General features: G+C 56.0%; 2 protein-coding genes across 6 annotated transcripts in view; one reads left to right on the top strand and one right to left on the bottom strand.

The window, feature by feature from the left end:
• Positions 1-222: 222 nt before the first annotated feature.
• Znf511 (zinc finger protein 511) lies at positions 223-6917 on the bottom strand. 2 transcript variants are annotated; one of them, XM_070011383.1, is made up of 6 exons: positions 6765-6917; positions 6420-6493; positions 6049-6250; positions 5852-5976; positions 3027-3149; positions 223-2386 (listed from the first exon to the last, which is right to left on the bottom strand). In XM_070011383.1, the coding sequence occupies exons 1-6, from the start codon at positions 6915-6917 to the stop codon at positions 2308-2310; spliced, it is 756 nt and encodes a 251-aa protein (XP_069867484.1). In that variant the 3' UTR covers positions 223-2307. The 2 variants fall into 2 exon arrangements, with proteins under 2 accessions (XP_069867484.1, XP_069867485.1); XM_070011384.1 differs by lacking the exons at positions 223-2386; positions 3027-3149 and adding an exon at positions 3761-4220.
• The window catches only part of Tubgcp2 (tubulin gamma complex component 2), a 26032-nt gene continuing 12349 nt past the window's right edge, over positions 6918-20600 (top strand). The window contains exons 1-8 of one of the 4 annotated variants that reach the window (XM_070011381.1): positions 6918-7019; positions 11226-11383; positions 12295-12423; positions 14167-14346; positions 17437-17596; positions 18199-18406; positions 18621-18820; positions 19479-19668. In XM_070011381.1, the coding sequence (XP_069867482.1) occupies positions 11234-11383; positions 12295-12423; positions 14167-14346; positions 17437-17596; positions 18199-18406; positions 18621-18820; positions 19479-19668 (1217 nt within the window). In that variant the 5' untranslated portion in view covers positions 6918-7019; positions 11226-11233. Of the gene's footprint in view, positions 7020-8655; positions 8678-11066; positions 11384-12294; positions 12424-14166; positions 14347-17436; positions 17597-18198; positions 18407-18620; positions 18821-19478; positions 19669-20600 lie in introns of those variants that run through there. The other 3 variants (XM_070011382.1, XM_070011380.1, XM_070011379.1) reach the window with 3 other exon arrangements.

The raw sequence follows: 20600 nt of genomic DNA, 5'->3' as shown, positions 1-20600 counted from the left end.
ACAGCTAATAAAACAGGACAAGTTGAAAACAGGTTGGCATCAGGGGCTGAAGACAAAGCAGAGTATGAAGATCAAACAATCCAAGACATGGAAAAAACACTAAGCTAAGAATGGAATTTATAAGAACTCTTGGACTTTGTCAAAAGATCAAACTTATGAATCATGAGTCAAAAGATCAAACTTATGAATCATCAGTGTAGACAAGGAAGAGGAGACACAAACTAAAGGTCCTGAAAAACTATTAAAATAATAACAGAACTTTCTCCACCTTCAGAGAGAGGATCATGCAGGTGGAGGTTGACAGAACACCAAACAGGCAAAGGCAGCAGAAAAAACAACCCTCAGACACAGTACAGTTAAAACACTCAGTACAAAGATCAAAGATCCTGAGAGGAGGAGGCAAGTTACATACAGCAAGGTGCATGTTGGGACAACAAGGAAGTCATGGAAGGACACAATCCAAATTTTGAACCAAGATTGGTGTACCCAGTGAAGCTGTCCTTCCTAATTGAGGGAGATATAAAATCCTTCCACAGTCAGCTAAAGGTAAAGCTAGGTGCTGATGGCTCACACCTGTAATCCTGGCTACTCAGGAGGCTGAGGTCTGAGGAACACGGTTCAAAGCCAGCCCGGGCAGGAAAGCCTGTGAGACTCATCTCCAATTAAGCACCAAAGAAGCAGGAAGTGGGGAGCTGTGGCTTAAGTATGAAAGTGCTAATTTTGAGAGAGAGAAAAGCTCAGGTACAGTGCCCAGGTCCCGGCAGCCTACCCCAAAAATTGTGCCAGTTAATTGCAGATGTGAATTTCTGCCAACAAATCCCGGCAGTAGGTTGTTGGGCAGGAAGGAATGCCGAGGTAGCTCCCTGTGTGGTCACAGAATTCTCCTCCCAGAAGCTCCTTCCCCAGCTCCCACTGACAAAAGGCCACAGAGCACCCTCAGTGGAGTCTAGAAAAGGGTCTCTCGTAGGTCCTCATTTCTGCCACGACTGAAGGGAGCTGTCTAGGCTTTCTGGGTGGGAAGCTAGGCCTGGACTCCGGGACGGGAGGTCCCCAGGGATGATACCCACTCTGCATGTCTGGTGGGATGCGCTGCAGGGACGCGGGCTAGAGCGATTTCTCATGCTGACAGCTAGCCTCAGAACTGCACTACATGGAGAGAGAAGGTGGACCTGCCAGGACCAGGCCTTCCGAGGGGACATGGAGACAGCCCCACTTCTGCATGTTGGCTCACCAGGCCTGCCCAGCACGTCAGTGCACATTTCCCACGCAGACCGAGTCACGGGGTCTCTCCACACTTGGTGCTGACAAGTTCACTTTTCACACTTGAGAACTTGGTTTTCAGAGCTTGACGCACACTGGCTGTGCTTGGAATCTGAGGCTGTATTTTAGATTACCTGAAGGCTTTTTTGTTTTTTTGGTAAGTCCTGGCGCCTAAACTCTGGGCCTGGGCGCTGTCCCTCAGCTCTTCAGCTCAAGGTGAGCGCTCTACCACTTGAACCACAGCGCCACTTCCAGCTTTTTCTGCTTATGTGGTGCTGAGGAATCGAACCCAGGGCCTCACGCATGCAAGGCAAGCGCTCTACCACTGAGCCCCCTTCCCAGCCCTATCTGAAGGCTCTGAGTGCGGCTTTGCCTCTGTACTAGAAGCGAAGGGTGAACCCCAGCTGCCCACGGCCAGACTCAAAGCCCAGAAAGAGTAAGTTATGAGGTAAGGTCTCCTGCGGACCCCGAGGCCCTGCCTTTACTCAGGCTGAGCTGCTTTCTCCTAGACATGCTATCTTTCTCTCCATCTAGCCCAGCTTCCAGACTCGCAGCTCTGCATTCACATCACACCACCACAGCGAAGGCTTCTGTGGGCTTCTGCTGCCGTCCTCCTCTCAGTGGGCTGCCTTCCACACACTTCTGGCTCTGTGGTCGGCGGGACGTGCTGGCCGGTAAGACTGTGAGGAACATGAAGGTGTCTCTCCTGGTGCCGGTGGGCCAGGACTCAGTCAAAGCAACTACACTGGGCCAGCTGCACTCCTCTACTGGACACCAGGACTTTATAACTCTCTCTGAAGGAGAGCCTCTCAAGCGAGGTGGGCCATCCCCCAACCTATTCCTTACAGTGCGTCCCAGTCTTTTCTGGAGCCGGCAGGTCCCTCCCTGCTGCTTAGAGTCCCAGATGCTGCTTCACAGACAAGGGTGGCAAAGGGCGCCAGGGAGCCATACTGGAAGCCAGAGGAAGATCCCAGTGGATGCAGATTCCTGCACAAGGCCCCGTCTCCCTACTGTCTGCTCAGACACTGGTCCTCTCCTCTTATGGATTTAGGGGTGTTCATTTTTTTTCTTGGAGCTTTTGAACCCTCGAGATGCACCCTGGCCAAAACAGATGGTAGAGGGCACTCTGGAACAAAGAACACATTTTATGGTTTTTTCTTGGACAAAGCAACCAACCCACAACAGCCCCTTGTCATGTTTCCTTTGTGTCTCAGAATGCTATCCATTTCTTTTCCCTTTGTGAAACACAGAAGTGGGGTCTGCTTATGGGGCAGTTCCCACCTCGGACCTCCTTCCCAGGGGCCCCATGCGCACGACTCGCTTTCTAGGGGGAGCTCGGCCGAAGCCTGACTTCCATCCTCTGAAACTTCATCACCGTCACCCAGGCCACGCACGCGTGCATGTAGCAGCCCGAGACTTCCACCAGGGACCCACACACCCATCTTCCTGCCAATCTGCGTTCTTTGGCAACTTTTCCTGCTTGTTAACATTTTTCCCAAAGTTACACTTGAGAACAACTTTAACTCCACCCTAGGACACTGTGGCCAGGTAGAGACTGAAGTGGGCACAGAAGGCCCTTCCCACCCTGCAGGCATGGCCCCAGAGTGAAGCCTGCGTCGTAGGCCTCAGGTCCAAAGCACAGGTAAAAGGAACCCCAGGACCAGCTGTCAACTCCAGGGAGGCCGGTGTTCAAGCCAGTGCTTAACTCCCTCGTGAAGAACGTGGACATGAGTTAGAGCACAGACTGAGGAGACATCCACACTGACCTCTGACTGTAGGTTCTTCTACAGGGGCCCAGTGCAGTGGGTTCGGAGCTGAGTTCCATGGTGTCATCTGAACAGACTTCCATAGGGTCCCCAGGGTGGGGGCCTTCGGCTGACAGGCCTGGGCTGTGAGGGCAGAGGAGTGAGCATCAGCTCCACATAATTTCTGTAGTCCCAGATTCCTTCAGAGAAGTTTTTTTGTTGGTCATGGGGCTTGAACTCTAGGCCAGGGCACTGTCCCTCAGCTCTTTGGCTCAAGGTGAGTGCTCTACCACTTGAGCCACTGCACCACTTCCGGCCTTTTCTGCTTACGTGGTGCTGAGAAATTGAACTCAGGGCCTCAGGCATGCAAGGCAAGCACTCTACCACTGAGTCATCTTCCCAGTTCATAAAATGGTTTGATTCCTCAGCACTACATAAGCTGGAAATGGTGCTGTAGCTCAAGTGGTAGAGTGCTAGCCTTGAGCTGAAGAGCTGAGGGACAGCGACCAGGCCCAGAGTTCAGGCTCCAGGAACGAGCAAAAAAAAAAAAAAAAAAAAAAAGAATATTACCATTTTTTGGCCCAAGCTGGCTATTAACTCTGATCTCCCAGAAGCTAGGATCGCAAGCGTGAGCCACAGTGCTCAGCTCTGAAAACGATGTTTCTGAGGTGCCATGTGAAAACGCCTATAGGAGGTGTCAAAGTATCTTTTTAGGAAGATACTAAAACTAACTGCAGCTATAAATCAGCCTCCTCCATAATAGCAGTGTTTGATCCAGCATATGAACAAGAAAAGAATCATCTAATACTCAGCTTCTTTTTCTTTTCTTTTTGTGCTGGTCCTGGGGCTTGAACTCAGGGCTGGGCACTATCCCTGAGCTTCTTTTGCTCAAGGCTAGCACTCTTATCACTTGAGCCACAGTGCCATTTCTGCCTTTTTCTGTGTACTTTTTCTGCGTGGTACTGGGGAATTGAACTCAGGGCTTTATGCATGTAGGGCAAGCACTCTACCACTAAGCCACATTTCCAGCCAATTATTTTTTTGACTAGGGTTTGAACTCAGGGTCTCATGCTTACTTGGCTAATGTTCTACAAATTGGGCCATGCCTCCTACAGAGCCATTTGCTGGTTATTTTGGAGATAGGTACATACCACCAAATGCAGACATTTCTGTTGAGATTTAGTCTCAAGAATATTATGGATGGAACAGAACACACTGTGTGAAAGGAAATGTACTCATTACCTGACTCATATAATTGTAATCCCTTGATATACCACCTTTATAATAACAATATTTCTTAAATCAAATATTTCATTAAAAAAGAATATTATGGATGGACATTGTGATGAAGGATGGCTTGAACCACCATCCTCCAGATCTCAGCCTTAGCTCAGCCTGCAGATCTCAGCCTGCAGATCTCAGCCTTAGCTCAGCCTTAGTTCAGCCTCTAGTGCCCAGCTAGCAATGGAATTTTGAGACAGTTATGAAGGTTTAAATGAAGGAATCATTTTCAAAGGAGGCAACGACTGTTAGGGATAGGAACCAGTGGGAGGAGTATGGGCAAACAGGGAAGATGAAAGGGTGAGTTTGGTTCGTTTGCATGTATGATAATAGAAATATAATTAAGGCTTCCTTCTCTTGTATAGTTAATTTATCCTAACTTAATTTTAAAAAGAGGCAAAGAAATTCCTGGAGTTCTCTCTCCATGGTGCACCCTTAGCAGTTATGTCAGTGGAAGGCTTTGTTTTGTTCCCTGCTACTGAGAGGCTGAGATTTGGAGATGGAGGTCTCAGGCCACAGGGCAAAAAGCACATGAGATTCTACCTTGCAGAGAAAGCTTGGCTTGGTGGGCATATGTGTCATCCAAGCTACAAGAGTAGCTCCCTGGGCTGGGAAGGTGGCTCAGTGGTAGAGCGCTTGCCTTGCATGCATGAGGCCCTGGGTTCGATTCCTCATCACCACATAAGCAAAAAGAAAAAAGCCAGAAGTGGCGCTGTGGCTCAAGTGGTAGAGCGCTAGCCTTGAGCTGAAGAGCTGAGGGACAGCGCCCAGGCCCAGAGTTCAGGCCCCATGACCGGACCCTCCTCCCTCCCCCCAAAAAAAGAGTAGTTCAGGGAGAAAGTGAGCCCTGCTTCAAAAACAGTCAGTACAAAAGAGGGCTGGAGGCATGGCTCAGCAGCAAAGTGCCTTCCTGACAAGGGCAAGGCCCTAAGTTCAAACCCAGTGCTGCCTAAAAACATCAACCAACAGTAGGCAAACAGGAAAGATGAAAAGCCAGAGTCTTCTGGGAGAAGAGAAAGGGGGAACTCAGCGTGGGACAAATCCCCCGTGATAGCTTTAGAAAGCTGAGTCCTAAGCCGGGCGCTGGTGGCTCACGCCTGTAATCCTAGCTACTCAGGAGGCTGAGATCTGAGGATCGCGGTTCAAAGCCAGCCCGGGCAGGAGAGACCGTGAGACTCCTATCTCAATTAAACCACCAGAAAACCGGAAGTGGCACTGTAGCTCAAGTGGTAGAGGGCTGGCCTTGAGCTGAAGAGCTGAGGGACAGCGCCCAGGCCCAGAGTTCAAGCCCCACGACCGACAAAAAAAAAAAAAAAAAAAAGAAAAAAGAAAGCTGAGTCAGCCACTGTGACCAGCTGGGGGCACAGGGGAAAATAGGGCCACCCTCCTTGGCCCCCTTTTTTTCCCTCCTATGTTGTCCGTTCTGAGGAAAAGAACACACACACTGTGTGTATAGCTTCTGTGGGTACTAAACCCCTATTCCCAGTGACTTGGTACCCTGCACCAGCACCTGTCAGCACAACAATGCCATATTACCAGGTCACTACGGCCGGGCCCTTACCTACCTGCTGCTTTTCTTGGGCTTGTCAAATCGGAAGTCCGCAGGGTACAGGTGGAGCCTCACCATGTGGTCCTTCCGGTCTTGGCTGGTCTTGAACTTCTCCGGGCAGCCTTCGACCAAGCACTGGTACTAGAGAAGACAGGCGTGCGTCACGGCCCCCGGCCCCCGCGCCCGGAGCCGGGCGGCGCGGCCCTCACGCACCATGGCCCGCCTCTGCGCCAGGATCTGGAAGAGCGGGTCGTGCCACTCCAGCAGGTGCGCCTCCAGCAGGTGCGCCGAGGGGAGGGCGCGGCGGCAGCGCGAGCAGACGTTGCGGTGCAGCATCTGGTAGTGGTGCTGGTAGTCCTCCAGGGCCGCGAACACGCGGCCGCAGCCCGCCGCCTGGCAGGTGAACTCGGGCACCCTAGGAGAGAAGGCGCTCCGGCAGGGGCGGCCCGGCCCCCGGAGGTTTTCGGCGCCGCCCGGGCTGTGGGCCGCGAGCGCAGGCCTCCGCCCCGGCCTCCCGACGGCCGGCCTCAGAATCCGCCCTCCGCGGAGTCAGAAGGAAAGGGCTCCGGGGCCTGGCCGCTCACCTGGACTTCTCAGGCGGCGCTGCCACCTGTGTGAGTACGTCCTGCAGGTAGAGGTGTCGCTGCACGTCCCCGTCCTGCAGAGAGAGGGCACCGGGTGGGCCGCCCGGGCAGGCCCCGCCCCCGGGCAGGCCCCGCCCCGGCGCCAGTGGCCACACAGGGCCTGGCCCCGCCCCCCTGCACAGGCCCCGCCCCCAGGAGCAGACCCCCCCCCCCCCCCGCCTCCCGCCGCTAGCCGCTAGCGGCCGCCCGGCCCCGCCTCCGGACGCAGGCCCCGCCTCCCGCCGCTAGCGGCCGCCCGGCGCAGGCCCCGCCCCGCCCGCCTGCGCAGGCTCCTCCCGCACACACCTCGAAGAATTCGTGGTCCCGCGGGAAGCGCACCGGGCGCGCCGCGAAGCGGAAGGGCGCCTTCCCGGCTGCCGGGTCCCTCTCCACGGGCAGCGGTTCGGAAGCTCCCGGCGCCCCGGCCAGGCGGGCGCTCAGCGCCGGGGGCAGCAGCATCGCCCTGAGCGCCGGCGCCGCAGCCGGCCTGCGTCGGCCACCGTCGGGGGCGGGGCCGGACGTGACGCACACTTCCTGTGGCGGCGGGGCGTGCCGCCGGCGGTAAGTCGGGAATGGCTGGGGGCCGGGCCCGTCTCCCGGCCGCCCGGAGGCCCCGCGCCCCGCCGGCTCTCGAGGCGGGGTCGGAGGCGCTGCCCGGCCTCCCAGGGCCGCGTCGAGGGCGGCGGGGCGGACGCCCGTGGGCGGGGCGGGGCGGGGCGGGGCCGGGCCTGCGTCCGGAGGCGGGGCGGGGCGGGGCGGGGCGGGGCCGGGCCTGCGTCCGGAGGCGGGGCGGGGCGGGGCGGGGCGGGGCCTGCGTCCGGAGGCGGGGCGGGGCGGGGCGGGGCGGGGCGGGGCCGGGCCTGCGTCCGGAGGCGGGGCGGGGCGGGGCGGGGCGGGGCGGGGCCGGGCCTGCGTCCGGAGGCGGGGCGGGGCGGGGCGGGGCGGGGCGGGGCGGGCCTGCGTCCGGAGGCGGGGCGGGGCGGGGCGGGGCGGGGCCGGGCCTGCGTCCGGAGGCGGGGCGGGGCGGGGCGGGGCCGGGCCTGCGTCCGGAGGCGGGGCGGGGCGGGGCGGGGCGGTGCGGGGCGGGCCGGGCCGGGCCGGGCCTGCCTGAGGCGCCGCGGGAAGGAGAAGCGCGGGAAGGAGAAGCGCTCGCTGCGAGCAGAAGCAGCCCAAGCCAGCGCCCGGCCGCGCCCGGCGGGGAGAAGGGAGGAAAGCCCGCCTGCCCCGGTGTAGGGGAGTGAGGGTTTCCGCCGGGTCCGCGGGGCGCCCGCCCGCGGCTCCCCCCCCCCCGCCCCCCGCCCGCGGCTCCCCCCCCCCCGCCCCCCGCCCGCGGCTCCCCCTCCCGCCCCCCGCCCGCGGCTCCCCCCCCGTCGCCCGCCCGCGGCTCCCCCCCCGCCCCCCCGCCCGCGGCTCCCCCCCCCGCCCCCCGCCCGCGGCTCCCCCCCCCGTCGCCCGCCCGCGGCTCCCCCCCCGCCCCCCGCCCGCGGCTCCCCCCCCCCCGTCGCCCGCCCGCGGCTCCCCCCCCCGCCGCCCGCCCGCGGCTCCCCCCCGCCCCCCGCCCGCGGCTCCCCCCCCGCCCCCCGCCCGCGGCTCCCCCCCGCCGCCCGCCCGCGGCTCCCCCCCCGCCGCCCGCCCGCGGCTCCCCCCCCCGCCGCCCGCCCGCGGCTCCCCCCCCGCCGCCCGCCCGCGGCTCCCCCCCCCCGCCCGCCCGCGGCTCCCCCCCCGCCCCCCGCCCGCGGCTCCCCCCCCGCCCGCCCGCGGCTCCCCCCCCCCGCCCGCCCGCGGCTCCCCCCCCCGCCCCCCGCCCGCGGCTCCCCCCCGTCGCCCGCCCGCGGCTCCCCCCCTCGCCCGCCCGCGGCTCCCCCCCCCGCCGCCCGCCCGCGGCTCCCCCCCCCCCCGCCGCCCGCGGCTCCCCCCCCCCCGCCGCCCGCGGCTCTCCCCCCCCCCGCCCCCCGCCCGCGGCTCCCCCCCCCCCCCGCCGCCCGCCCGCGGCTCCCCCCCCCGCCGCCCGCCCGCGGCTCCCCCCCCTCGCCCGCCCGCGGCTCCCCCCCCCCAGCCGCCCGCCCGCGGTTCTCCCCCTGCGGCTCCCCCCCCCCCCGTGACACCAGTGTGCCCCTTTGCAGAGCACCCCTTCCCACGGAACGGTGGCCGTGGGTCACAGCAGCGCCAGTTGGACCCCGGGAACAGGGCGGGCGCGCTGTGTGGCCCCGCAGCACGCTGTGAGATGGGGTTTAGCTCTGTTTAATCTCCCCTCGGGTGACCACCCACATCCCAGAGCTAGCAGGCCCAGGCAGCCCACTGGAGTCTTCCTCCCACTCCACCTGGCTCTGCTCTTGGGACCGTTTATGATGCTGGGCATTTGAGCCCCAGCTCAGGCTTTCATTCTTGGAGAAACCTGCCTTGACCAAGGTCCAAAAATCTGTTTCCATTACACAAGCTTAGAGTGTAGCTTTCTTCTCAAGACAGAGTTCTAAGTTAATATTAACACACACACTTTTTTTTTTTTTTTTGCCAGTCCTGGGGCTTGAACTCAGGGCCTGGGCGCTGCCCTACGCTGCTTTTGCTCAAGGCTAGTGCTGTATCACCTGAACCACGGTGCCCCTTCTGGCTTTTTCTCTTTATGGGTACTGAGGAGTCAAACCCAGGGCTTCATGCATGCTAGGCGAGCACTCTACCACTAAGCCACGTTCCCAGCCCAATGTATTTGGTATATCTGTAACTTAGCTTACTGGGAGTATTTGTGCAGTCTCCTGTTCTTGGCAGTGTTTGCCACCTTGTCTCTGCTGAAGGTGTTATCACAGTGGTTCTTAACCTCTTCTGAGACTTTGAGAATTTGTTGTAAGACCAGCTGCTCGGAGCATTCACATAGATAAATGCCTGACCTTTTGGGATTCCCAAATTAAGAACCTTTGCATATAGCTTCTTCAGGCTCATTTTGAAATCTAAAGCACATACTCCAATATGTTTGTTTCAGTGCCCTTTATTAGCACTCCTGATGCTAATGGCTAACTGCGCGGTTAGCAGTGAGAGAGTGGGAGTCTGCAGCAGGCTGCCGCCCATCAAGGCAGTGGTATAGCAGTCTGCTGTCCACCAGGATGCTGGCATATAAATCCCCAGGCTAACTCCTGTCTTCTGGGACATTAGTTTCCATATGTTTTTGATCCAGTGGTAAGACCCTGATGCAGGGAGTTGCAGAGCAGACTAAGCTATAATGAAGCTACCTAGTTCCAGTTGCAGAAATCTTACCCAAAGCACTTTGTACATAGGTTCTTTTTTGGGGGGGGGGTCCGGTCGTGGGGCCTGGGCCTGGGCGCTGTCCCTCTGCTCTTCAGCTCAAGGCTAGCGCTCTATCATTTGAGCCATGGCGCCACTTCCAGCTTTTTTCTTTTTGCTTATATGGTGCTGAGGAATTGAACCCAGGGCCTCATGCATGCAAAGCAAGCGCTCTACCACTGAGCCACCTTCCCAGCCCCAATATTCTAGGTTCTTTAATGCAAAAAGCACACAGTTGGAGGTGTGAATGGAACTTCCCCTGAGCAACTTGGCATTTAAGGTTTAGGCTTTGCTCACAAGTGGGAACTGGTTTATATCTGTGAAGGGCAGTAACCTTGGCCAGTGCACACCTCATGGAGGTGTTGTACACTCAAAAGGGCAGGGTTATTTTGCCAGCTGGGGCCAGGAAGTCTTGTCTGTCAGCCCAGAGGAACCACAGTGCTGCCCTCTGGTGGCACTGGGCCGTGGGGTTGGAGTCGCCCAGGAAGGAAGAGCTGGTTTATGGGCCCATGTGACAACCTGGGCCAGGCTGGTGCAGCTTCCTGAGTGGTGGAGTGGACTGGAGGCAGGAGCCATTACTGTGGGTACCGGAGGGGCAGGACATGTGAACACAGTGAGAGTCCCAAGGGAGACAGAGTAGGCAGAGCAGGTGGCTCTGTGAAGGTAGCCTGGGCCAGGTCATGGATTTGTCAGGGCCTGAAATGGGTCACATTTGTCTACTGAAAGAATTTTTTGGCAGCTTACACATCTAAATTCTAGCTACCCAGAAGGCTGAGAGGCTCACAGTTTGAAATTAGCCAGGGCAGAACAGTCTGTGGGACTCCATCACTAGTTGACTAGCAAAAAACACCTGGCACTGTGGAGGCCGAGATCTGAGGATCGTGGTTTGAAGCCAGCCCAGGCAGGAAACTCCGAGAGACTCCAATAAACTACTCAAAAAAAAGCTGGAAATGGTCCTGTGGCTCAAGTGGTAGAGCGCTTTCCTTGAACAAAAAGTTCTGGGACAGTGCCCAGGCCCAGAGTTCAAGCTCCAGAACCAGCACAACAAAAACAAAAAAGCAGCTGGCAGTGTGACTGAAGTAATAGAGCACCAGCTATGTGGGAGAAAATGGAGCAAGAACTTGATGCCTGAGTTTAAGCCCCGGTGCTGGCACAGCACAACAACAACAAAAATTTTTGTAGATTTTTAGACTTTTTTTTTTTTTTTTAATTAAGAACAGCTTTCTTGGGCTGGGAAGGTGGCTCAGTGGTAGAGTGCTTGCCTTGCATGCATGAGGCCCTGGGTTCGATTCCTTAGTACTACATAAGCAGAAAAAGCTGGAAGTAGTGCTGTGGCTCACGTGGTAGAGCGCTAGCCTTGAGCTGAAGAGCTGAGGGACAGCGCCCAGGCTCAGGGTTCAGGCCCCACAACCGATAAAAAAACAAAACAAAACAAAACAAAAAAACAACTTTCTTTAGGAGGTGAGGAAATAATGCCATGTTGGTGTCTCACAGTTAAAGCCATGAGTGAATTTCGGATCCACCATGATGTCAACGAGCTGCTCAGCTTGCTGCGCATCCATGGAGGAGATGGGGCCGAGGTCTACATCGACCTGCTGCAGAAGAACCGGACCCCATATGTCACAACCACTGTTTCTGCTCACAGTGCCAAGGTGGGTACCATCCTTGGATCAGGGACTGGGGGGGCCCATGTTGGTGGCCCGTCAACAGTGCTGGTGATGGAACCAGTAGCATTGCTGGATTCTCCTGGCTCTGAGAGGCAGCTCCAGCCACTCAGCCCTTTGTACCTGTTGGTCACTGCAGGCCTGGGAAGGCCTGGCTTTGAGCCTTGACTTTATGCTTTCCCTCTGTTTAAATATGAAAAAAATGGACTTTTTCAGATCTTTAGAAAAAGATAGCTGTGAGTTTGAAATCCACCCTGAAAATAAACATTTTCAATCTATTTAAATGGCATGATGATGGCTTCAGGATAGCTAGAAAAGATGACTGAGCAGAGTGAAATTCAGAGCACACCCTCACTTAGTTTATCATCAGAGCTTTTTTTGGTGGGGGGGTGTCAGTCGTGGGGCCTAAACTTTGGTCCTGGGCGCTGTCCCTCAGCTCTTCAGCTCAAGGTTAGCTCCCTACCACTTGAGTCACAACGCCACTTCCAGCTTTCTCTGCTTATATGGTGCAGGAATTGAACCCGGGGCCTCATGCATGTGAAGCAAGCGCTCTACCATTGAGCCACCTTCCTAGCCCCTCATCAGGGCTATTATAAGTCCCTGAGTGGAACATCGCCCTGATCTGGAACATACAGAAACTACCAGAAGGATTAGGATTCAGGGTGTAAAGAATTAGAGTTGTAAGTGTTAGTATCTACTTCTGGGCCTACAAAGCATAAAATGAGAGAAACTAGAGGAAATATGGTGGATTTGAAGGAGCATGTATTAGTTTCTAGAAGTTTGTATTTTAGCTCCATCATATAGTTGTAATTTTGGGTCTTCTGTTTAATTTTCTTGAACTTTTTTCCTAAGTGCTTGCTAGTTATTGTCATTAAGTCATTTGTGTTTGTCCTTTTGAGGTTAAAATTGCAGAATTTTCTCGAACTCCTGAGGACTTTCTCAAGAAATACGATGAGCTGAAGTCTAAAAATACAAGGAATCTGGACCCGCTTGTGTACCTCTTGTCAAAGCTCACGGAAGACAAGGAAGTAAGCCTCCCGCACCAGGCTTGGCACTGCGCCCTCTGCAGTCCCAGGGGGTTCTCCTCTTGGAGCCCTGGGGATTGCCTCACACACTGCACACACTCACTACCTGCACGCCCCTCAGGTGTTTTACCACCAGCCACACTCCTATCCCATATGTATGTGTTTGTATGTTTTTTCTTTTTTATTTATTTAGTTTTTAATTTTATTATAAAGGGGATATACAGAAGGGTTACAGTTACATAAGTCAGGTGCCAAATACGTTTCTTTTTGAGCAAGGTCACCTCTTCCTTGCTCTCCACCAGTTTTTCCTTCACATCCCCACCCACAAGTTGTATAGCTTATGTATACATATATATATATATATATATATATGTTTGTGTGTATATATATATGCACATATATATATACAGATATATATATATATATACATACACATATACAGACATGTATGTATATATAAGCTATAAAGATATATATGCATACATTTATACAGACATATCTATGTATGTATGTTTTTTGGGTCCGGTCGTGGGGCCTGAACTCTGGGCCTGGGCACTGTCCCTCAGCTCTTCAGCTCAAGGCTAGCGCTCTACCACTTGAGCCACAGCGCCACTTCCGGCTTTTTTTCTTTTTGCTTATGTGGTGCTGAGGAATCGAACCCAGGGCCTCATGCATGCAAGGCAAGCGCTCTACCACTGAGCCACCTTCCCAGCCCATTTTTTTTTCCTATGTATGTATGTATATATACATATATACATATATATAAAAGTCAGGGTCTTGTGTTTTTGTCCAGGCTGTCTTGACTAAGATGGCCCTGTTCTATGCTCTCATAGTTTGATAACAGGCATGTACCACCATGCCTTGCTTTAGGGTCTGCCCAGTCTGATTTTAAACTGTAATCCTCTTGATCTCTAACTCCAAAGTAGATGGGAATACAGGTATATGCCATCATACTTGGCCACATAAACTGTTTTAGGGAACACTTTATATCTAAACCACAACAGTTAATAAGAATGAGCAGGGGATGGGAAGGTGGCTCAGTGGTAGAAAGCTTGCCTTGCATGCCTGAGGCCCTGGGTTCAATTCCTCAGCACCACATAAGCAAAAAGAAAAAAGGCGGAAGTGGCGCTGTGGCTCAAGTGGTAGAGCGCTAGCCTTGAGCTGAAGAGCTGAGGGACAGCACCCAGGCCCAGAGTTCAGGCCCCACGACCGGACCCCCCCCCCCCCCAAAAAAAAAAAAAGAATGAGCAGTAGTGACTAGTGGTTCAGATCAGGTATAACCAGGAGAAACAAAAAATTCAAGTAGTACCTGGGGAGGGGCGCTTTTGCTTTTTACCTGATTCCCTAGTCCCCTCCCCCTCCCCACCTCCAAGGTGTCAATAACTTGCTGAGATTGAGCATGACATGTTAAATCACCCATCGTGGATGGAGGGGTGTGTCTGGGGCACGTAGGCCACCAGTGCCAGGATAGGTGAGGGAAGTCTTTCAGCCAGGAACCACAGGTAGAGTAGGGGAAGGTTTCTCTACCGGGGGCAGAGTTAGGACTGACTCAGGATGTGAAGTGTCCTTTCCTTGGTGCTTTGGAGGCATGGTGGGTGCATGTGAGCTTCTGGAGACTGGACCACAGCTGAAGGCCAGGGGGAGCCTTCTACCTCCACAAGTGAGTGTGTAGGTTAAGTGTAGGCTAAGGTAGACCAGTATGCAAACACTGACCTAGTTTTAATGTGTAGTTCTGCATGTTTTCAGACACTGCAGTATTTGCAACAGAATGCAAAAGAAAGAGCTGAGCTTGCAGCTTCTGCTGTGGTCAGCAGTGCCACCAGCAGCTTCAGTGTCCCTGCCTTAGCTTCCAAGATGTCCACGCAGGAGCTGGAGGAGCTGAGGAAGCAGCTTGGCAGCGTGGCCACTGCGTCCTCGCTGCAGCAGGTACCGTGTCTGACCCAGCGCGTAGGTGAGGCGTCGAGAGCAGTGCTGAGCACCAACCGCGTGGGCTTCTCTGTTGCTTATTAAGAATGAATGTTAGCTGGGTGCCGGTGGCTCGCGCCTGTATCCAAGCTGAGATCTGAGGATCACGGTTCAAAGCCAGCTGGGCAGTAAAGTCTGTGAGACTCTTACCTCTAGTTAACTGCCAAAAAGCCGGAAGTGGAGTTGTGGCTCAAGCGGTAGAGAGCCAGCCATGAGCAAAAACCTGAGCTGGGGCTCAAGGCCTTGAGTTTAAGTTCCAATGCTAGCAAGAAAAAAGCAGAGACTCTGCCTTTAGAAGGGCTGAGGCAGGGTCATGCCTTTCAGTCAGAAATCGTGAATCAGAAGAAAAAATAATTCCGCTATGAGGTCCACTTGTGAACACATGAATCGGAGCCAGCATGAGTCATGACTCTTTTCCTGGAATTTGTGACAGTGACATATTAGTACTTTCTAGATTGTTACTGTGTTTTCTCTAGCTTATATTCCCCTACTGTTCTTCCTGTGTTTATTGGCTTTCTTGTATCCTATCTTGATCGTTTGATAAATCTCGGCATCTTTATTATATAGTTGTTATATGCCCACGTTTGTAATCCTGAGAGCCCTGCCATCTACCCCTGCCCTGCCCACTACCCCTCTGCCGGGTCCCGCTGCCCCTCTGCCCCGTCCCGCTGCCCCTCTGCCCCGTCCCGCTGCCCCCGTGCCCCGTCCCGCTGCCCCCCTGCCCCGTCCCGCTGCCCCCTTGCCCCGTCCCGCTGCCCCTCTGCCCCGTCCCGCTGCCCCTCTGCCCCGTCCCGCTGCCCCTCTGCCCTGTCCTGCTGCCCCTCTGCCGGGTCCCACTGCCCCCCTGCCCCGTCCCGCTGCCCCTCTGCCGGGTCCCTACTGCCCCTCTGCCCCATCCCGCTGTCCCCCTGCCCCATCCCGCTGCCCCGTCCTGCTGCCCCTCTGCTGGGTCCCACTGCCCCCCTGCCCCGTCCCGCTGTTCCCCTGCCCCGTCCCGCTGCCCCTCTTCCCCGTCCCGCTGCCCCCCTGCCCCGTCCCGCTGCCCCTCTGCCCTGTCCTGCTGCCCCCCTGCCCCATCCCGCTGCCCCCCTGCCCCGTCCCACTGCCCCCCTGCCCCGTCCCGCTGTCCCTCTGCCCCGTCCCGCTGTCCCTCTGCCCCGTCCCGCTGTCCCTCTGGCCCGTCCCTCTGTCCCTCTGCCCCGTCCCGCTGCCCCTCTGGCCTGTCCCTCTGTCCCTCTGCCCCGTCCTGCTGTCCCTCTGCCAGGTCCCTGCTGCCCCTCTGCCCCGTCCTGCTGTCCCCCTGCCCCGTCCCGCTGCCCCCTGCCCCGTCCCGCTGCCCCCCTGCCCCGTCCCGCTGCCCCCTGCCCCGTCCCGCTGCCCCCCTGCCCCGTCCCGCTGCCCCCCTGCCCCGTCCCGCTGCCCCTCTGCCCCGTCCCGCTGTCCCTCTGCCCCGTCCTGCTGCCCCCTGCCCCGTCCCGCTGCCCCCCTGCCCCGTCCCGCTGCCCCCTGCCCCGTCCCGCTGCCCCCCTGCCCCGTCCCGCTGTCCCTCTGCCCCGTCCTGCTGCCCCCCTGCCCCGTCCCGCTGTCCCTCTGCCCCGTCCCGCTGCCCTTCTGCCCCGTCCCGCTGTCCCTCTGCCCCTTCCCGCTGTTCCTCTGCCCCGTCCCGCTGTCCCTCTGCCGGGTCCCGCTGCCCCCCTGCCCCGTCCCGCTGCCCCTCTGCCCTGTCCCGCTGCCCCTCTGCCGGGTCCCGCTGCCCCCCTGCCCCGTCCCGCTGCCCCCCTGCCCTGTCCCGCTGCCCCTCTGCCGGGTCTCGCTGCCTCCCTGCCCCGTCCTACCGCCCCTCTGCAGGGTCCCGCTGCCCCCTGCCCCATCCCGCTGCCCCTCTGCCCCGTCCCGCTGCCCCCCTGCCCCGTCCCACCGGCCCCCTGCCCCGTCCCGCTGTCCCTCTGCCCCGTCCCGCCGCCCCTCTGCCCCGTCCCGCTGTCCCTCTGCCCCGTCCCGCCGCCCCTCTGCCCCGTCCCGCTGTCCCTCTGCCCCGTCCCGCTGCCCCTCTGCCCCTCTGCTGGGTCCCCACTCAGCCTGTGTAGGCAGCACAAGGGCTTCAGCAGGGACACTGCTGAGCTTGTTGGGCATGTCCCCGGTACCTAAATCTCTGCCCATGGCTCACGTTGCTCTTACACTATGCTCTCTGTAAAAGAGGAGGACACACTTCCTGTTTGGTGCAGTCAGCCTGTACTTGCTCCTCTAACTGACCTCCCAAGGCAATACTTTTAAATATTGACTGACCTAATCAGCCCTTGGTGGCCAGTCCCTGGGAGGGTGGTGCTCCTGTGTGCCAGAGCAGGCCTTTGTGGAACAGGGCCTTCTCCGCATGGTGAGCTGCAGTTTCCAGTGCCAAGTAGTATGAGACGCAGTCACTGTCAAAGCATGCAGTCAGGTTCTTCCTAAGTGGTGTCCTAACCTGAAACACCAGCCCTGTGGCAAGGCACAGCCTCTCCCACTGCTCCTCCACGTCCCTTGCTGGACCAAAACCCCAAGGAAGGCAGATCTGTCCCTCTCTCTTGTTCCCCAGCCCCTGGTGGTAGTGTAGGCATGTAAAGTACACCTCACTTTTGAACATGATAAAACTTCATCTGTGTTAAATGATTGATGTGTGTGTGTGTGTGTGTGTGTGTGTGTGCGCACGCGCATGCTTTTGCACACTCAGGGCCCTATGCTGACATTCTTCCAACTTGAACCACACTTCTACTTCCAGTATTTTGCTGGGTAATTGGAAATAGTGTCTCATGGACTTTTCTTCTGGATTTGCTTTGAATCATGATCCTCAGATCTCAAAACTCCTGAATAGCTATAATTATAAGAACCCAGCAAATGATTGACTTTTTATGTGCCAAAGTTGTATTGATACTTTTATGCTAAAGATACATTAATGTATTTATGTGTTTGTTTTATTTGCACTGAAATCTCTGTGTTTCTGTCCTCTCTCTCTCTCTTTCTCTCTCTCTCTCTTTCTATATATATATACATATGTATATTTCATATGCTCACTAGTCTCTGGAGCTTACAAGAAAGATACTTCGAGACAAACAGAACAAAAAAAACTCAGGCCAGCACCTCCCTGTCTTCCCAGTATGGGTGTACGAGAGACCTACACTAGTTGGAGATTTCCTGGTTGGCTCAGGTTTAAGCTCAGACATGGTTTTGCCTGTAGGTATGTGATGCATTTCTTTCTCGCGTATGTCACGTTTGCCAGTGTGGTGGCGCCTTGACAGTGAGGGCTGTGGGCAGGCAGCAGGCCTCACCTGCCACTCAGGAGCACCCCAGTGGCCTGCTTCCTCGGGTACCACCTCTGCAAGTTTCCAGAGCCTCTCAGACAAAACATTCAACACACAGCCTGTGGGGGACAATTATATTTGAGTTATAACATTCTAATATTATGGTATTATTTTGGCTCCATTTGAGAGATCTCAGACCATAGTCCTCGGTGTCTCGTTGAGGGACTACACCTGGTGTGAGGCTGACAGGAAGCAGATTGCAGAGAAGGGTCTGGGACTAGGGATGATTTTCAAAGGTACTCCTCCCCCACTGAGCCTTTCTCTAACTGTGCCTCACTTCCTAAAGTTTCCAGAACCTTCCAAAATAGTGCCCCCACTGGTTTGTCAAGCGTTCAACACCTAGCCTGTGAGAGACATTTCATTTTTAAACCACAGAAGGCTGCAGCTTCCTTCCATCCATACCTGTAGGAGGGCTGTCAGACCAGGGTGGTTAGAGGTGTGAGGAGCCTGCCAGTCTAGTGGTGCCTGTGCCCTACAGGCGCACTGCCCTTGGCCTCCCAGGAGTCAGCCGTGGTGGAAGACCTGCTCTATGTGCTTATGGGTGTGGACGGCAGATACGTCACTGCCCAGCCTCTGGCAGGGAGGCAGAGCCGCACCTTCCTAGTGGACCCCAACCTGGACCTGTCTATCCGGGAGCTGGTGCACAGAATCCTTCCTGCGGCTGCCAGCTACTCAACTGTGACCAGGTGGGCCCCACTCAACCTACCGTATGTCCAGCTCCAGAGTTTGTTCAGTGGCTCTGTGACTCAGTCTCCTAACACAGAGTTGCCAACCATGTCTTGAGCCCCTTGGGTTGTAAACAGTGGAGCAAGTCATTTGCTTCCTGGGAAGAATGGGATTTGGAGTGACTGTGCTTCTGCACCCGGAGCGCTAGCTGTTTCTAGTGTGTCATTCTTGCAGGTTCATTGAGGAGAAGTCTTCCTTTGAGTATGGGCAGGTGAACCATGCTCTAGCAGCCGCCATGAGAACCCTCGTGAAGGAGTACCTGATCCTGGTCACACAGCTGGAGCAGCTGCACAGGCAGGGCCTCCTGTCGCTGCAGAAGCTCTGGTTCTATATCCAGCCAGCCATGCGCACTGTGGACATCCTGGCCTCTCTGGGTACGCATCAACTTGGTAGGCGGGTGTAGTTGGAAAAGCTCTTGGCCCAAGTGCATAGGGGCCACCCAGACTGGACACTGATATCTTACTCTAATGCCAGGATCATAAGACAGAGCTACTTTTTTAGTGATCTGCAGGGGAAAGGGTCTTTTTTTCTTTTTCTTTTTTTTTGTCGGTCATGGGGCTTGAACTCTGGGCCTGGGCACTGTCCCTCACCTCTTCAGCTCAAGGCGAGTGCTCTACCACTTGAGCTACAGTGCCACTTCCGGTTTTCTGGTGGTTTATTGGAGATAGGAGTCTCACAGTCTCTCCTGCCCGGGCTGGCTTTGAACCACGATCCTCAGATCTCAGCCTCCTGAGTAGCTAGGATTACAGGCGTGAGCCACCAGCGCCCGGCTTGTTGTTTGTTTTTTGAGAGGCAAGATCTTGATATGTAACCTCAAACTCAAAATCCTCTTGCTTCAACTTCCTGGGTGCCAGGAGGACCAGTGTGGTCACCATGCCAGCCTGGAGGCTTATCTTAGTAAGGCTTAATTACCAGCAACTGTTGTATAGCTGAGCACGCCGCTTCTGTCCAGTGAGGAGGTCAGGCGAGCCGAGAGGCACTACTGGAGGAGCTGTGGATGTCCTGACAGTAAGCTTCCCTTCCTCCCTGCAGCCTCCTCCGTGGATAAAGGTGAGTGTGTTGGCGGGTCAACACTGAGCCTTCTCCATGACAGGAGCTTCAACTATACCGGGGACAGCCAGGCACAGGAGCTCTGCTTGTACCTGACCAAAGCAGCCAGCGTACCCTACTTTGAGGTCCTGGAGAAGTGGATATACAGGGGTATCATCCATGACCCATACAGGTAGGCCCCTGTGGGTTCTTGCCACCTATTCTTTCTGGAGGATTCTGGCCTCTGACACGGAACACATCAAGCAGATGTCTCACATAGCCCTCAGCTGTGAGCCAGAGAAGGGAGAATCAGTTGCTTGGCTGTCTTTCAGAGACTTTGTATTTTTGGAGAAGGGCATAAGGACTCGTTGGAGAGGATACCCTCAGCCCCCTCCGTGTGGGACACCCTTCCTGATAGGTGGGCGCCCCTCGACAGAATGTGCCTTGGCACTTAAAACTAAAGGACTCGCTTACAAGGACTACTCCACTGAGACATGCCTGTTGAAATCACTTTGGAAGTGTGGTATGCAGTGTGACTTCTCAACCCACTGCCACAGGCTGCACCTGTGGTTCTTTACCGAGGGCCAAAGAGTGACAGAATCTAGTATGGTGAGCCTAGCAAGGAACTTGTTAACTGGTTGCACAAAACAATTATTTTTTCTTTTCAGTACTGGGGTTTGAACTTGGGCCTTGTGCTTGTTGGACACTGCTCGGTCACTTGAGCCATACCCTTTTTGCTTTTATTAGGTAGGGTCCCGTGGGTTTTGTATTGGGCCATAATGCTCTTACCTGTGCCTAGCCTGGAGAACAGGTTTGTGCCTAGCTTGTGCTAACTTTTTGCCTGCTCTGGCCCTGAACTGTGATCTTACCAATTCTCCCCCTCACCTTCTAAGTAAGATGATGTGTGCCACCAGTCCTAGTTTTTTTTTTTTAATTCTTTCATTTTATGCCTGGCTGGCCTCAAAACTGTAATCCTGGACTGGAGAGGTGGCTTAGTGGTAGAATGCCTGCCTAGCACACATGAAGCCCTGGGTTCAATTCCTCAGTACCACATAAACAGAAGAAGCTGGAAGTGGGGCTGTGGCTCAAGTGGTAGAGCGCTAGCCTTGAACACAGAGAGGCTCC

Source organism: Dipodomys merriami, unplaced genomic scaffold, assembly GCF_024711535.1.
Source record: "Dipodomys merriami isolate MVZ:Mamm:240054 unplaced genomic scaffold, mDipMer1.0.p SCAF_82, whole genome shotgun sequence".
NCBI classification, from domain to species: domain Eukaryota; kingdom Metazoa; phylum Chordata; class Mammalia; order Rodentia; family Heteromyidae; genus Dipodomys; species Dipodomys merriami.
The sequence above is the reverse complement of the archived record's forward strand: the minus strand, read 5'-3'. Positions and strand labels throughout refer to the sequence as shown.

Bases quoted from the DNA above. Each gene is read 5' to 3' on its own strand.
- Znf511 (XM_070011383.1), bottom strand. From the start codon at position 6,917: ATGCTGCTGCCCCCGGCGCTGAGCGCCCGCCTGGCCGGGGCGCCGGGA. The intron at 6,251-6,419 runs GTGAGCGGCCAG...CTTCTCTCCTAG, and splicing joins GCGCCGCCTGAGAAGTCCAG to GGTGCCCGAGTTCACCTGCC. The intron at 2,387-3,026 runs GTCAGTGTGGAT...TCTTTGTTCCAG, and splicing joins AGAAGAACCTACAGTCAGAG to AGTGCCCTCTACCATCTGTT.